Genomic DNA, 17,104 nt, shown 5'->3' with positions numbered 1-17,104 from the left:
ATTGGTTAGAAGGAGGAATAAAGTAATAAAAAAACGATTGTGTAAACTTTTAGGTGCTTTTTCTTGGGTCCACTGACTTAATGTATCACTCTATTTCTCCTTCCGAGACTGCTCGGAAGGAGAGGATAAAATATAACCTGTAAGCTGAAATTGTGGGTAAATAACTGACAAACCTGAAAAGCTTGGGGCGGGTGGTGGTTTCTGAATATTTACTATTGATTGGTTTATCTTGAAAACACAGTTCTCCGAGAACAAGAGAAAAACTGGCCATGTTATGAGTGCAATCGACGGTTCATGAGCTCCGAACAGCTCCAGCAACATCTCAACTCCCATGATGAAAAGCTGGACTTCTTCAGCAGGTATTCTATCATTCACCTAATGGAACTGTTCCATGGGAAGTTCTGTCCAAGAGAAACAGGAAGTGCCAAGACTTCTGTCCAGGTCTTGGCATATGCGCTCCTTACTATTCAGGTTTTCCAATAAAGCAGGTTACAGTAATTATTTAAAATTGACTCTTTATTCAGGTGCATCCCTTTTTCCTTAAGAAGGAAGTCCTTCAGCGCTATTTAGGAGAGTGGTCACCAACTGGTGGTCCATGGACCAGTGGTGGTCCATGAGAAAATTTTGGTGGTCCACAGAAAAATTATTTGCATTTTTTATATTGCACTAAATTAGGAGTCCTCAAACTAAGGCCCCTGGGACGGATGTGTGCAATGAACATTAGTGTTGCTGCAGAGAGTCTCCCTCTTCGGGGTCTTTTTGTGTGGGTTAGAGGGGGTAAGAAATTCCGACCTGGGGTCTGTATCAGCCTCCTGGTGCGGGGCTTTGGGCAAAGGCTGGAGGGAAGCGCCGCTGATGGTGAAGAACCGGAGGGCCTCGTTCCAGTGGGACTGCCTCATGGCCTGGAACTGGCTGACCATCTTAACCCCCTGAGCCTCTAGGCGCCTGTATCTGGCCTTGTACTCCTGCAGGTCTACCCTCTGCTTGGAAAGCCTATGCTCCTAGTCCTCAGTGAGGTGCTTCTGCTGAGTCTCCGTCAGATCCAATTTGAACTGAGCTGTTTTGCCAACTCTTTCTCATGACGGCTGCTTAGCTCCAACAACTGCTTCCTGTTGGGGCCCTAAGGAGCCCGGGTGGGGAGACGAGGAGTGGCTGGGAGGGGCAAGTAGAGGCTGGCGAGGCATCCGTCGACATGAGTGACATCAAGTTGGCCACGCCCACCCAGACACATGACCACCTAACCACGCCCACCCAGCCGGTCATTAGGCAGATCATATTAGTGGTCTGCGGGATTTAAAATTATGAATTTAGTGGTCCCTGAGGTCCGAAAGGTTGGTGACCCCTGGTTTAGGAGACAGGGCAGCATTTCTACATTTCATAGTCTTGGAGGACCAAGGTGGCAGCTGCCCATTCAGCGTCCTCAGCCTTTAGCTCCAAGCCCTCTTTATATTCTCCCCTTCCACCGTCTACAAAAGCTGAAAACCCATCTATACAGGAGATTCTATAAGAAAGATGGATGGACAACCCAAGAGAAGGTAGATGGACATCCTGTTGTGCCTCGTCCGCTTTCCCCGCAGCCGGGCCCGTCTTATCTGCTTCCGAACGCTGAGGAATGTCCTAACATGCCTCCCGGCCCCAGCCCTGGCTCCATGCCCAGACAGGCCGAGGAAGAAGCGCCCCCAGCCCTGGCTCCATGCCCAGGCAAACGGAGCAACTAGACCCCTCCCCCTCCCCCACAGCATGTGAGCCTGAGGAAGGTCAATTACCAACAGCTGCAGACTGGAGTGACCCTCGCTTCAGGAGAATTGATAGGCGGCGGCAACAGAAGGAAGGGAGGGGCAGGCCTGGATAAGTGCTGAGTCATGGAGCCACACCCCATGGCCTATATAAAGGATCTGCTTTCTGGCATTCTCTGAGTCAGGCAAAGTCTAACTTGGATTGCTGAAGTCACATCCTGGTCTCCTGCCTGCCCTAAGAACTTTGCTAGGACTTTGGCAGAGCTGCAGAGGCACGCCTGATTCGGATTTCCCTGACCCGGCCGTCAGCGGAGGAGTGGGACACGACACATCCACTAAAGGTGGTTGGGCATCTCAAGAGAACTCAGACATGGAATTAGAACTCTGATAAAAGAACAAGATGCTGACTGACCCGAATCCTTCCTATATCATCACTCCTGTTCCTTCCACCAGAAGATATAGTTTCTCCTTGGTGATCGTTTTTATAGCTTAGGCCCATGACGGCGAACCTATGACACGCGTGCCCAAAGTGGCATACGAAGCCATGTCGCCCGGCACGTGCAGCCTTGCCGGTTTGTCCTCTGGGTTTCTGGCATGCATGAATGCGCAACAATCAGCTGTCCTTCGCACACGCGGCAATGCTGAAAACCGGTGGGCGCATGTGCACCGGCCAGCTGATTGTTGGGTGCCCATGCGCGCCAGAACCTTGAAGTTCGGCTTTTCTGGAGCGCGATCCCTTTGGGTGCGCAGCAGTGCCGAAAACCATCCTGCGCATGCCAGCTGATCGTCGGGCGTGCAGATGTACTAGAACCTGGAAGTTCAGATTTTCTGGCGTGTGCACGATTTTCTGGAGCGTGCACGGGCGGGACATTTCCAAAACAGTTAGCCATCACTGGCTTCGGCTATAAAAAACTGTAGGCTAAAGACAGGGAGACTACAATTCTCTATAGATGTGGTTAGGCTACAGCAGAGTTCCCCAACCTTTCTGGTTTTGCTGACCGGCGGGCGGGGGGGAGGGGATTGTTCCGCATGAGCATGAGTGCATGCACTGCTCCATTTGCGCAAATAGCAGGCAGAAGCACACGTGAACGGACCGCACACGTCCACACTCTCCCACCGCTTTGGGCAACCCGGTTCAGAACAGTTCATGGCCCAGTAGTGGGCTGGGGCCCTGGAGTTGGGGCCCCCTTGACTACCATGTTTATCATTCCTAAATGATAAAGCCATGGCTCAGGACCGGGTTATTTACGGGACCGCCTGCTGCCACCGTGTGCTTCCCATCGACCTGTGCACTCCCATAGGGAGGGCCTCCTCAGGGTGCCGCCAGCCAAACAATGTCGGCTAGCAACCCCCAGGGGGAGAGCCTTCTCTGTGGGGGCACCTACCCTCTGGAATGAGCTTCCACCAGGACTTCGACAGCTTCCTGACCTCCGGACCTTTCGCCGTGAGCTGAAGACATACTTATTCTTCTGTGCAGGGCTGGCATAAAATTATTAGTAATTTTAGTTGGGTTTTTTAGGGTTTTAGTGTGTATTTTAACTGATGGGCCAAATTGAATAGGTTTTTTAATGGGTTTTTTAACTGTATATTGTATGTCTTATTGTTTTTTACTTGGCTGGAAACCGCCCTGAGTCCTTCAGGAGAAGGGCGGTATAGAAATTAAATTATTCTTATTCTTATTCTTATAAGTTGCTGACTAGGGCTGATGGTAAGTGGGAGTCTAACCATGGAGAGCTGCAGTCTCTGCTACTTTTCTTAAACTGATGCTTCCGAAGAATGACAGTGGGCATCACTGTCTTCTAATCCAGAAATCTGTATGTTTTGTAGAGCGAGAGGCAGAGGTCGTGGACGAGGGAAGCGAAGGTTTGGTCCAGGAAGGAGACCCGGCCGTCCTCCAAAATTCATGCGCTTGGAAGTAACCAACGAAAATGGGGGGAAGTGTGCAGAAGAGACCCAGGTATATTTGCAGGGAGGGGGTGAATTGAGTTTTGCAGAAAGGAGGAACTGAGTTTGGTTGGGTTCCTTGAAATTTGATGTAATGCCATTTTCTGGTAAAAGAGCCAAGTGTCTTCAACAGCTGGAACAGCTGCTCAGCACCTTTTGTATCATCTACATTTTGGTGGCATTAAAAAACAAACAAACACTTAAATGTCAGTGTTTCAAGTAATGCACCCACAGAAAGTAGAACTCCAAGGCAGATAGATTCTTCAAAGGACAACTTTACTGGATACATCAGATTGGCACAACTGGCGAAAACCGACTCTGAAAGTTCCCGCGATTTTCACCTAATTAAAAGAGAATTTTTCCCCCTTTCCCCAAGTCATCAGCCACATGGTCCAATCGAGGTGCTGCTCAGTTGCTTTGTTACTTCGCTCTTCCTCTCTCAGCCACTTGTTGGAATGACCTTGGTTCCCACAGGAAAACTTCTAATGTTGTCTACAACACCCACCCCAGTTAACTATTTCCCTCCCGCTCCCATCTAGTGGCAGCCCTGAAGCCAGGAAGATGGCCCCAGCCAGGTTCACTTCAGGGTTGACACCTGTTTTGCAGTTTTGGGGGGAAAAAATAAGACTCTTAACTGTCGAGTACCAAGGAAATCAGAATATCCAGGCAATCCAAATGAGCATAAAGATTTATTGCAAGCTTAAGTTTCTCTGCAAGAATCTGAACTACTAAACAGTCAAAGCAAATTGGCATTAGGTAACAGTCAAAGGAATTGAAGGCGGGTGGGACTTAGATCTCTTGTGGGCGCAAAGGGACTCGAGACTGATGACACGTTTGACTCCTCCCTCCCTTAGGCTCAGTCTGGTCATCTCCTAGAATATCCTTGGGTTTATAATTTCAGGACTTGCTGCCCTTTGCCACTAAGGGGCAGTTTGATGAAGCCGGCCAAGCTACCCTAAATGGACTCGACCAACCGGAGCAGACGCCAGTGGCCCCAGAGGCATCATCCTCCCTGGATCAGCTGCCTGAAAGCCAATCCCTGCAGCTGCAGCCGCATGAGCAGACCGTGGTGGCTACCCCAAGCCTGATGACAGCGGACGACATGCGGCGAGCGAAGCGTATCCGGGTAAGTGAAGAACTCAACCCCTGGCCGACCTCGCCCCTCGTGGGAATCAGGATTTTAGAGATGCTTAGGTGGGGCATAGCCAAAAAAAGGTTGGGAACCATTGGTCTAGACTAGTGGTAGTCAACCTGGTCCCTACCGCCAGGTTGGGACCAGGTTGTATCACCCGCGCGTAAGTTTTGTTTAGTTCACGTTACGTAAGTGAAACTAAATGGCGCTATAGTGCGACCTGCTGAAAGAAACAAAAAAAACTTGTCCCAGAATAGCTCGCGCATCTCCCCCCACACTACCCAGCTGTAACAGACAAACAGAGCTGATAGCCGGCGCCCTCCCCCCAAACCCAATCCACGATGCACGAGAGCCATGCGCAGACGACGATACACGGCGCATTACTGTGGAACCGGTGGGCGGTTAGAAAATTTTACTACTAACAGAGATAAAAAAGTGGGCAGTAGGTATAAAAAGGTTGACTTCCCCTGGTCTAGACAGTCATTTTTTTATTTTTATTTTATTTTATTTATTTATTTTGTCAATCATATATAAGAAGTAAAAGTATAAACATAATTTGGATACAGGAAAAGAGTAAGTAAAAAGGAATATTAGGACAGGGACGGTAGGCACACAGATGCACTTATGCACGCCCCTTAATTTATCTGAAATGGTATAGGGTCTCCTGCTTGGGCAGGAAGCTGGACTAGAAGACCTCCAAGGTCCCTTCCAGCTCATTCTCTTCAAACGAATGTGAATTTTGTGAACCTTTCCTGGGCACCTTGGTTTTGTACAGGCTGGCTGGCAAGCAGGCGTATTCTGAACAGCTGGATGAGGTGATGTGTATTAATGGTTTGTTGGCAGCACCATCTGTACATATGTCATTGTTAGAAGACATAGCCAGAGATGTACGGTGACCTTGACTAATCCACTACATTTTCTGAAAGGCACGGATTTTGAGATGAAGGCAATTCTGCTAAGCTTTTATATATGAGCAGCGGGGGGGGGGGGAAGGATCAGCTAAGGGCAGGTAGGTGCTGCTACCTACTGTGCCCTTGTTGCTATTTAGTAGAGGTTTTTCAAGCTCTCACAGCTGGACAGCTCCAAGCATCTGATACGCATTTCCAGACTCTAGCCAATGCCCCCCAGCAGCTTAAACCTTTCCTTTTCCCAGCTTCTACAGTGCAGACTTGGATAAATGAAAGCATTTCCAGTAAAGAATGCTGCCCATTGCGTGATGTGGGTTGTGGGAATTGTACTACTAGTCGGTGTTTTTTTTTTTTAAAAAAATTACAATTGTACTTTCTACCTTGCCTGGATTTCTTTCTCTTAAAGTCTGAATAGGAACTACTGCATTTTTTGGTGTATAAGACGCACTCCCCCACCCCAAAAAAAAGTGGGCGGAAATGTCTGTGTGTCTTGTATAGCGAATGTTGCTGAAACCCCGCCCACTTGCCGGCCCCCAACCTTCGGGCTCTGCCTCCCAGCAATTTACCTCCTTGCAGCAAACAGCAAATAGCCTGGTCAGCTTCAGCACAGCCTCATTTAGCCCATCGCTGCTGCCGCCTATCGCCGCCTCCATGCACCCCAGTTTTGGCCTCTGCGTGTCCCGTTTTTGGCCTGTTTCTAGGTGGTGTGGATAGGTGGCAGCGATCCCCACTGCCTGGAATGGGCCAAAAATGGGATGCACGGAGGCTGAAAACGACACGCAGAAGCCGAAAATGGGGCGCACGGAGGCGGTGATAGGCAGCAGCAGCGATGGGCGGTGACAGGCGGTGGTGATCCCCGCAGCCTGGAACAGCTGATAGGCGGTATTCCGGGAGGCCGATCCAACCGCCAATCAGCTGCTTGTGCTAAATCAGGCTGTCCTGAAGCTGACCAGGCTATTTGCTGTTTGCTGCAAGGAGGTAAATTGCTGGGAGACAGAGGCAGATTTTTTCCCCCTTCTTTTCCTCCCCAGAAGCTAGGTGTGTCTTATACTTCGAGCGCCTTATAGTCCGAAAAATACGGTAATATTTCATGCTTGGGAAACAAGCCATGTTTAATAAGGGAAGAGAAATGGTAATTCGTGTGCGAAAATTTTCTATAGGGTTTTCTTCTACTCCATAGGGGTGTACAAAGTCCGTGCTGCCTTTTCCATCTTCTGCTGGGTTGGTGTCCTGTAATTGGAGATTTCCTGTAAAACAGTGGAGAAATAGCTCCCGCCCAATTCTTTGCTGACATCAAACACTCCTGTTTAATTACTGAAGCACGCAGGACATTTGAAATTAAGACTGCCACACCAGCTGCGAACTGCTCCTACCCCAGTTTAAAACGGAATGATTCCAACTGAAATGAGTTAATCTAGGTGGAGATGAGAAAAATTTGTGGAATATTTTAGTTTCGGGTATGTGTACAAAGAAATAACTGCAACTAAGAATGAAGTCCCGTAAGAAGAATATTTGAAGGTCATATGCTAGAATCATTGTGTCGTGTCCCCCTCCCCCTCCGACAACCGGGTCTAGGAAGTCCGTATCAAGTGTGGCCACGAAGCCTCTGCAGCTTTGCCAAATTCCTTTCAGATTTCTCAGGGCAGGCAGGAATCCAAGTTGTGACTTCAGAAAACCAGAGGAGACTTTGCTTGACTCAAAGTTTCTTGACTCAAGCTGATCCTTTATATAGGCTGTGGGGTGTGGCTCCATGACTCAGCACTTATCCAGGCCTGCCCCTCCCTTTCTTCTGCTGACGTCGCCTCTCAGATCTCCAGAAGCGGGGATCCGTCCACTGTGGATTCCCTTCCTCTGAATCTGCTGCCGGTAATTCTAGCTGTTGTGTCTTGCCCGCCCTCAGAGCAGCCGGGGCCTTCTTATCTGCTCCCAAACACGGAGGAATGTATGCCTCCCAGCCCCAGTCTTGGCTCCATGCCCAGACAAACTGCAGAAGAAGGAGCATCTCCCTGCCCCAGCCCTGACTCCATGCCCAGGCAAACGGAGCAGCTAGACCCCTCCCCCTCCTCCACAGCATGTGAGCCTGAGGAGGGTTTACTCCCAACAACAGCTGATTGGAGTAATCCTCGCATCAGAAGATTGGATAGGCGGAGGCAACAGAAGGAAGGGAGGGGCAGGCCTTAATGAGTGCTGAGTCATGGAGCCACACCCCATGGCCTATATAAAGGATCTACTTTCTGGCAGTCTCTGAGTCAGGCAAAAGTCGAACTTATCTTGCTGAAGTCACTTACTGGTCTCCTGCCTGCTCTGAGGACTTTGCTAGGACTTTGGGCAGAGCTGCAGAGGCAAGCCTGATTCGGATTTCCCTGACCCAGCCGTCAGCGGAGGAGTGGGACACGACACTAGCACATGGCTGGCTCCCTGCTCATACGCTGTAGGAGTGAGGTTTGTTTGTTCATTCCTGACATTCTGTCCGGGCATGGTGCCAGGGCTGGTGGCTGGAGGCATGCCAGGCCGTTCCTATTCATTATCAAACTCTGAATCTGATAGCAGGCCTGGGACAAGGCGGGAGGGGCCCGGCTGAGGAGAGGAGGGAGGACGAGGCACAACACATTGTTACTTTCTAATATTTGACAGTAAGATGCATGGCATATAAACAGTGGTGGGATTCAACCAGTGTAACAACCGGTTAGCTGAGCACACACTTCATGCTTCGCATGCGCAGTCCATTTGAAAACAGCTCTAAAACTTACCTTCTACTGCAGCCCTGGTGAGTAAAACAGCTAAACCGCGGCAATCCGTTCTGCCACGCTGATCAGCTGGGCTTCAAACAAAGGAAATATAGGTCGCTATAGCGCAGGGGCAGGCAGGTGGACCCAGCTGATCATCGGAGCGAATGCTCTCAGCTGATTGTCGGATCTACCGGTTTGCCCGAACCGGTCTGAACCAATTTAATCCCACCCCTCGATATAAATTTAATAAAATGAACAAATGAGTAAATAAATAAATATTACCATAAGTGATACTGTACGGTCTTTTGTTTTGCTTTCCTGTTCTGAGTAAATAACAGGGTCCTGCAAATTTGAGCACATTTTTGTACATTTTGTACATTTAAGGGGAAGCATCCTTTCTCATAAAGGGAAACTATGTTAAGTCTCCAAACAGTTGCACAAAGGGCTATTCTTTCCAATAACTGTTGTGACCCAGGCCCCAGTAGGTAGTAGGAAACTCAGTCACTGTAAAACAAACTTCATTCGAAGAGCTGAGAACTACTTCATTCTCAGCGCAGTTCAACTATATTAAAGCAAATTCCTCCCAACGCAAATTCCTCAGTCCTATCGCAAACCTTGATCCAATTAGGCAAACTGCCAAAGGCCTTTCTTGGCAAATGTTCAGAAGACACCGATACAAAAATAAACGCAAGAAGACGAAGCTATCAACGCTGTTTTCCAGCAAAGCCCAAACGCCGTTGCTGGTCTGTTTTAAGCCTTATGGGAGGGGCCAATCATCTCTTGGCCCTACTCCCGAGTTGTCCTCTTTGCTTTCACTGCTCTTGCCTTCTGGCAGCTCTTCTCATGCGTGCACTAGGAACAGGCTCCTCCTGTTCCTCTGCTTCACTACTGTCAGGCTCTAGAGGCTCCAGAGTCTGCACCTCACTCCCCGATGGCCCTGGCCCCACCTCAGCCTCCAACGCAGAGCCCTCATCCGGGCCTTCCCCAGCCTCCACGACTGGCCCAAACTCTTCCTCAGCCTCATCGCTGTCTGACTCCGTTGCCAGCTCTGTAGGTTGCTGGCGAACCACAATAACTAGAGTCCAATTGTTCATTCATGTGTTATATTCTCCTTGCGACTATTTTTGAATATTGCATGTTGTATCTTTGGGCAGATCTATTGACTCTCTTCTCTTCTCTTCACACCACAGATAAGATGGTTTACAGGCTTTGCAGATGTTTGTTGCCGTGTAACCTCCTCGGTATCCTGGCTCGTTAACCTCTCCCGTTCTTGGACGTATCATTTCAGAATGCAGCCCTCCAGCACTTATTCATCCGGAAGTCATTCCGTCCGTTCAAATGCCTGCATTGTGGAAAGGCGTTCCGTGACAAGGACAAATTAGACCAGCATTTAAGGTTCCATGGACGGGAAGGAAACTGTCCTTTGACCTGTGACATCTGCAACAAAGGTTTCATTAATAGCAGCGCCCTGGAAAGCCATATGAAGTTCCACCTGGACCAGAAGACTTACTCTTGCATTTTCTGCCCAGAGTCCTTTGACCGTTTAGACCTGCTGAAAGATCATGTGGCCATCCACATTAACGATGGCTACTTCACTTGTCCAACCTGCAAAAAACGCTTTCCAGATTTTATCCAGGTGAGTTTGCTGGAGGGTCCATGAAAACGTCATTTATGGGTGCCGTTCCGTGCGATTCGTTCCTTTACGCTGGAAACTGCAATAAGATCGCAGTTTGTAAGCTACATGTTTCCTTCTATTGAGATCTTTTGGACATGGGAAAAATCATATGTGTAACTTTTGAAATGGATTTTTCCCTGTTGCCTGTTCCCAACCAGGTGAAAAAGCACGTGCGCAGCTTCCATTCAGAAAAGATTTACCAGTGCACGGAATGCGACAAGGCTTTCTGTCGGCCTGACAAACTGCGACTTCACATGTTGCGGCATTCGGATCGCAAGGACTTCCTGTGCTCCACCTGCGGCAAACAGTTTAAGGTAGTTGTTCTGACCTAGGCTTCCCCAAAAAGCATGAAGCAGAATCCTGGTCCTGGCAAAACCCCTTTTATTAAACAAACAGTGAATTCCTCTCATTCACCTTCAGCGATGTCTTTCCAGGGAGAATTTACAGTCACAGACCTTATTTGGCTTGGAGAGCTGCCAGGCCGATATCTTCAAAACTTGGCAGAGTCTTGGAGAGTCACAAACCAATTAGGGGAACTAATTGTCGCCTGAAAACTCCCCTCCCCTTTCGCTCCTCTTTTATTCCCTCTGGGAGGGGCCATTCATCGTCCACCTGTGGCCTTACTCCCAAGTCGACCCTTGTTCTTTAGCTGTTCCCTTCGTCCGGCACACTGGGAACAGGCTCCAGCTGTTCATCTGCCTCACTGATGTCTGACTCCTAAGGCAGTTGATAACAGGCATCCGGCCCTGGCCCCCTCTCTGCCTCCGATGCAGAGCCCTCATCAGAGCCTTCCCCAGATTCCAGGATTGGCCCATGTTCCTCCCCAACCTCCTCACTGTTTGAATTTGCTGCCAGCTCTGCTGGCCACTGGTGGGCCACAACAGATAGTTCCTCCGAAGATCAGGGACGGGCAGCTGTGGCAACTTTACGACCTGCTGACTTCAATTCCCAGAATGCTGTCTCAGGAATTCTGGGAGTTGAAGTCCGCAGGTCTTAAAATCGATGAAGTTACCCACCTCTGTTACAGGTTCTTCTTATGCAGGAAACAATAATAGGTTGACATGGCTCCCAAGGCTCTTTTCAGAAAAGTAACCATCTGTCAACTCCCAACTGAAGCTGAATTTGGCACAAACGTTAATGCGCCTTCTTGCCTGATGCATGTGCACAAGCGTGTGGGTCGTGTTTTGGTTCAGCAAATGGGGAGTAAATGGTTTGGCGTAATGGAAAGACACATTTAAAATATATATATTTTAAATATATATATTTTAATATATATATATATTTTAATATATATATATATATATATATTTATATATATATATATATATATATATATATATATATATATATATATATATATATATATATATATATATATATATATACATACATACATACATACATACATATATATATATATATATATATAGGTCTTTAGTTGTTGGGTTTCTCCGTGTAAAATTGGAAGTGTCTTGGCGGCGTTTCAGCGAAGTCTCATTCGTCATCTTCAGGCTTCAGCTTCGTGCTTCTTGCTCCCAGAAGCACGAAGCTGAAGCCTGAAGATGACGAATGAGACTTCGTCGAAACGTTGCCAAGACATTTCCAATTTTACACGGGAGAAAACCCGAACAACCAAAGACCTACATACATATATATATATATATATATATATATATATATATATAGTAATATATAGTAATATATTTACAGATGAGTGAGTCAACAGTGTTGTGAAGCTTCCAGTGGAAGGCACAATCCCAGACCTGTTTGCGTTGTTGCAACGCTTAGGATTCTTACTGTGAGATTAAACCAGGAATGGGAAATTTCAATGCTCAACAGCTTTGTGAAGCATGGACAACAATGGGGAATTCTGGAAATTGGATTTCTAGACATATCTGAAGCACCACAGGTTGATCTTTTCTAAAACAGAGACAGGGGTGAAATCCAGTAGGTTCTGACAGGTTCTGGGAAACCGGTAGTAGAAATTTTGAGCAGTTTGGAGAACCGGCAAATACCACCTCTGGCTGGTCCCAGAGTGGGATGGGAATGGAGATTTTGCAGCATCCTTCCTCTGCCACGCTCACCAAGTCACACCATGCCCACTAAGCCACCTCCACAGAACCAGTAGTAAAAAAATTTGCATTTCACCACTGATCAGAGATATCTTAACAGTGAACTGAAATTTGCAAAGGAAGCATTTGCTATACATTTTAATATCTTTTGAAGATTTAAATGTATCTTTTTCTATACAATTCCCCTTACAGTCATAATCGTCTCAATTTATATTCCTCTATGCTTAATATATTATTGTAAATATTCTTTAATTTATCTTGTATCTTTACAAATGGAAGGATTCCGGTCGCAAATCCGGTCACAATGTCTTTAATATTTTTGTGAGCATCGTGGATCGGTTGATAAAATTCTGTTATCCGTCACTGAACAAATTCAACGAAAGTTTTAACGAACACATTTTCTTGCTTTTATTCATAATTAATTTACTTTAGAGCAGGGGGTCTCCAACCTTGGCAGCTGTAAGCCTGGAGGACTTCAACTCCCAGGATACCCCAGTCAGCAAAGCTGGCTGTGGAATTCTGGAAGTTGAGGTCCTCCAGGCTTACAGTTGCCAAGGTTGGAGACCCCTGCTTTAGAGCCAGAGGTCAACTTGCTCTCTACATGGGGCTGCCCTTGAGGTGCACCCGGAGGCTGCATTAGTCCAGAATGCGGCTGCGCGAGTAGTAACGGGAGCCGCTCGTGGCTCCCACGTGACATCGCTGCTCCGTAGCTTGCACTGGCTTCCTGTGGTCTTTCGGGTGTGCTTCAAGATTTTGGTAACTATCTTTAAAGCGCTCCATGGCTTAGGACCCGGGTATTTACGAGACCGCCTGCTGTTACCCTTTGCCTCCCACCGACCCGTACGCTCGCACAGAGAGGGTCTCCTCAGGGTGCCGTCCGCCAAACAGTGTCGGCTGGCGGCCCCCAGGAGTAGGGCTTTCTCTGTGGGGGCAGTGACGCTCTGGAACGAACTTCCCCCCGGCCTGCGTCAAGTGCCTGATCTTCGGACCTTCCGTCGTGAGCTCAAAACATATTTATTCATTAAAGCGGGACTGGCATAATTAGTGATGTATTTTAATTGGGTTTCTTAATATTTTTAACTTTTTAACTTAAATTTTAATAATCAGCCTTTAAAATTTGCTCTTTTTAAATGTTGTTTTAAATTGTATACATCTTTGTTTTTACTCTGGCTGTACACCGCCCTGAGTCCTTCGGGAGAAGGGCGGTATAAAAATTTAATAAATGAAATGAATGAAATGAAATGAAATGAACTTGTACATTTTCTATGTGGCCACACATTTTGATTTTCTCTCTACTCATTCTTCTCTCCGATTATTTTGATTCTTCCCCCCCATCTTCCCCCCCCCCAGAGAAAAGACAAGTTGCGAGAACACATGCAGAGAATGCACAATCCAGAAAGAGAAGCCAAGAAAGCGGACCGAATTAGTCGCTCCAAAGCCTTCAAGCCCCGGATCGCCTCTACGGATTATGAGAGTTTCATGTTCAAGTGTCGCTTGTGCATGATGGGTTTCCGACGACGAGGCATGCTGGTTAGTTAGACATTCCAGACTCCTCAAAATCCTAGCCTATGAAGGTCCATTAATGAAAGGTGATCCTTTCCGTGATTGTCGGTTTTCCAAGTAATACACCCACTGCAAACAGAACTCTGAGGCAGGATGATTCCTCAAAGAACAGTTTTATTTGGAGATATCATATTGGCATAGACTGGTGAAAACCGACTCTTGAGAGTTTTCCATCTCATTAAAAAGTGAAAGTTTCCCTATCCCCCAGACAATAAGTCACAATGTCCAATCAGGTGCTAGCCAGTTGCCTGGTGTCGTGTCCCACTCCCACTCCGACGAACGAGTCAAGGAAGTCCGTAACAAACTTGGCAACAAAGCCTTTGCAGCTTGCCAAGTTCCTTCGAGGTTTATCAGGGCAGGCAGGAGTCCAAATTGTGACTTCAGCGATAGAGTCCGATATCAGCAAACTAGATAAGACTTTGCTTGACTCAAGGTTGGAATGCCAAAAGCAGGTCCTTTATATAGGCTGTGGGGTGTGGCTCCATGACTCAGCATTTATCCAGGCCTGTCCCACCCCTCCTTCTGCTGGCGTCGCCTCTCAGATCTCCGGAAGTGAGGGTCCTCCTACGCTGAATTGTCTTCAGCTGGATCTGCTGTCAGGGAAAGGGAGGGGTCAGAGGGAGTAGGGCTGAGTAATTCCAGCACCTGGCTGGCTTCCTGCTCTGACGACTGAGCCAAAGGAACACACGCCGTATGAGTGAGGTTTATCGGGCTTGTCCTTTCACTCCTGGAATCCTCTCCGGGCATGGGGCCAGGGCCGGGGGCTGGAGGCATGACAGGCCGTTCATCTTCATTATCAGACTCGGAGTCTGATAAAAGGCCCGGTTGGAGACGGGAGGGGCCCAGCTAAGGAGAGGAGGGAAGACGAGTCACAACACCTGGTTACTTCTCTCCCTATCTCCAGCTATACCCCATCCAGGCAGCATATTGTTTATTAAAATCAGATTCTCTTTGCCCGAGAAACACAAGAGGTACTTGACTTATAAAAGAAGTATTATTTGTAGCATGATGTGAATAGGTTCACAAGGGGATGAAAACAGCCATGAGTTCATCTTGTTCATCAAACAAACAAGTTACCTGAAAATCCAGTGTATGCCCAAACCAATAAAGGATTATATGTTTAGCCGTAAATCATTTGATGCTCGGAGCCCACCCTCTTCTGTTGGTGTTTTAGTTTTGCTGACAGCTTGAGTGGGGATAAGACAGATGTGAAGTGGGTAGGTTAGCGTGAGGTCCATGAACAGGGCAGAGATGTTTTAAAAACTTTTTGAAAAGGGGATTTTTTTTTTCTTATCCTGTTAGCTTTTTAAAAACCATTAGTATTTATTCCAGTGGATTTATGCATTTCTTTTGTCTTAAATGGGATCGATTTTTTTTCAATGCTGGTGCTTCTGAATTTGCAAAGCACATTCAGAGTAGACTCCATTCAATGCAGGAGTGTCAAACTCAAGGCCCACGGGCCGGGGTGCTTAGCTCTAGCCCGCGGGCCTGCCCTGAAAACATTGAAGGACCGGCCTGCGGTGTCTCTGCAGCAAAAACAGAGCTCGGGAGGGGCTCTGTTTTCGGCCACGATGGCCTCCTGCAACCCTCTGCCAGTGAAAATGGAGCTCTAGGAGGCCGTGCACGGCTGCCCCAGATTCCGTTTTCAGCCACAACTGCAACCCACTGCCAGCGAAAACACAACTCCATTTTCGCTGGCATAGGGCTGCAGGAGGCAGTCGCGACCAAAAACGGAGCCTCGATGAGTGACGTTGAGCTGGCCACGCCCCCAAGGTCAAACACAACCCCGATGCGGCCCTCAATGAAATAGAGTTTGAGAGCCCTGATTTAATGACTTCTTGATGGTCGATACTATATTGACTGTTGAGTGGGAATTCGTATTTTTTGCAGTAGATGGACCAACACCTCCTATTGGTCTTCTTGCTTTAGGATTCCTGGATCTCTACGCCTTATTGTTCCAAGAAACTAAATAATTGGTTCTTTGTTATAACGTAAGAACCATGGTTCATTTTGTAGCTCTAAAGCTTTTTTTTTTTAAAGTGCTTTTTGTCAGGCCTGGAAACCATACTAGACTTTAGGGTTCCAGACGCTGCCACATTTTTCCCCTGAGGGGAAGAAGGGGGGCTGAGGGGTATGGTAACATTCTTCAAGCGGTCAAGGTCGGATGGTGTTCACATCTGCAGGAGGAATGGCGAGGAGATATTCGAATGAACTGGGAGAACGTGGGACCATGTGACCATCAAAGGGGTCAGGGGGGTGGGACTCTTGGGGTTTGTATAACTGGGAAAAGAATCCGGAAGTTCAGTTTTGGAATTTCACTCATCGTGTGCCAGTTTCCTCATGCTAGTAAAGAACTCTGGAAAACAATGGCTTCTGAGTTTTTTTTATGCAGAAGAGGTTTTTCTGGAATCTTGACATTATTCCAAAACTGAACTTTCGGATTCTTTTCCCAGTTATGCAAAACCCCAATGTAGACCATTGACACTCTTCTTTATCAACTCTTTGTTTTCTTTCCTAGGATATAGCTTCTTTTCCAAGGGGGGACAGGCCTGTCAGGCCTGGAAACCATACTAGACTTTAGGTTTCCAGATGCTGCCACATTTTTCCCCTGAGGGGAAGAAGGGGGGCTGAGGGGTATGGTAACCCATCGTGTGCCAGTTTCCTCATGCTAGTAAAGAACTCTGAAAAACAATGGCTTCTGAGTTTTTTTATGCAGAAGAGGTTTTTCTGGAACCTTGACACTTTTCTTTCTTTTTTTAATCTTAGGTGAATCATTTATCAAAGAGGCATCCCGATATGAAAATAGAAGAAGTGCCAGAGCTAACACTGCCTATCATCAAACCAAACAGAGATTATTTTTGTCAGTACTGTGATAAGGTAGGAACTGAACCCACCTCTTATCTCGGCTGTATACGGTTAGTCCTCGACTTACAACAGTTCACTTAGAGACCATTCAAAAAAGTATGAAAAGTGGTTGTAAGTCACTTTTTTCAGTACCGTTGTCATTTCGACGTCGGTCACTAAGTGAACTGCTGTAAGAACTGTTGCGGCATCCTCTGGTCGCGTGATTTACATTCAGTTATGTTTGGCAACTGATTCACATTTATGACGGGTGGCCGCGTCTCGGGGGTCCTGCGATCCCCTTTTTGTGACCGTCCGACGAGCAAGAGTCAACGGGGAAGCCAGATTCACTTAACGGCCGGGTGATTCATTTAACGCCTGCGGTGACTCGCTTAACAAATGTGGCAAGAAAAGTCGTAAAAAACGGGACAAACTCACTTTAGCAACCTAAATTTTGGGCTCAGTTTTTAGTCGTAACTCGAGGACTACCTGTCCATGGAATTA

The 17,104-nt window shown here is 47.4% G+C and overlaps 1 protein-coding gene across 1 annotated transcript in view; it reads left to right on the top strand.

Moving 5' to 3' along the window:
• PRDM10 (PR/SET domain 10) overlaps positions 1-17,104 on the top strand; it is a 60,579-nt gene that overhangs the window by 29,617 nt on the left and 13,858 nt on the right. The window contains exons 9-15 of the mRNA XM_058194369.1: positions 242-359; positions 3,564-3,693; positions 4,582-4,806; positions 9,738-10,085; positions 10,283-10,438; positions 13,547-13,726; positions 16,526-16,636. Of these exons, the coding sequence (XP_058050352.1) occupies positions 242-359; positions 3,564-3,693; positions 4,582-4,806; positions 9,738-10,085; positions 10,283-10,438; positions 13,547-13,726; positions 16,526-16,636 (1,268 nt within the window). The remainder of the gene's footprint in view (positions 1-241; positions 360-3,563; positions 3,694-4,581; positions 4,807-9,737; positions 10,086-10,282; positions 10,439-13,546; positions 13,727-16,525; positions 16,637-17,104) is intronic.

The sequence above is a fragment of the Ahaetulla prasina genome, chromosome 9, assembly GCF_028640845.1.
Source record: "Ahaetulla prasina isolate Xishuangbanna chromosome 9, ASM2864084v1, whole genome shotgun sequence".
NCBI lineage: Eukaryota > Metazoa > Chordata > Lepidosauria > Squamata > Colubridae > Ahaetulla > Ahaetulla prasina.
The sequence above is the reverse complement of the archived record's forward strand: the minus strand, read 5'-3'. Positions and strand labels throughout refer to the sequence as shown.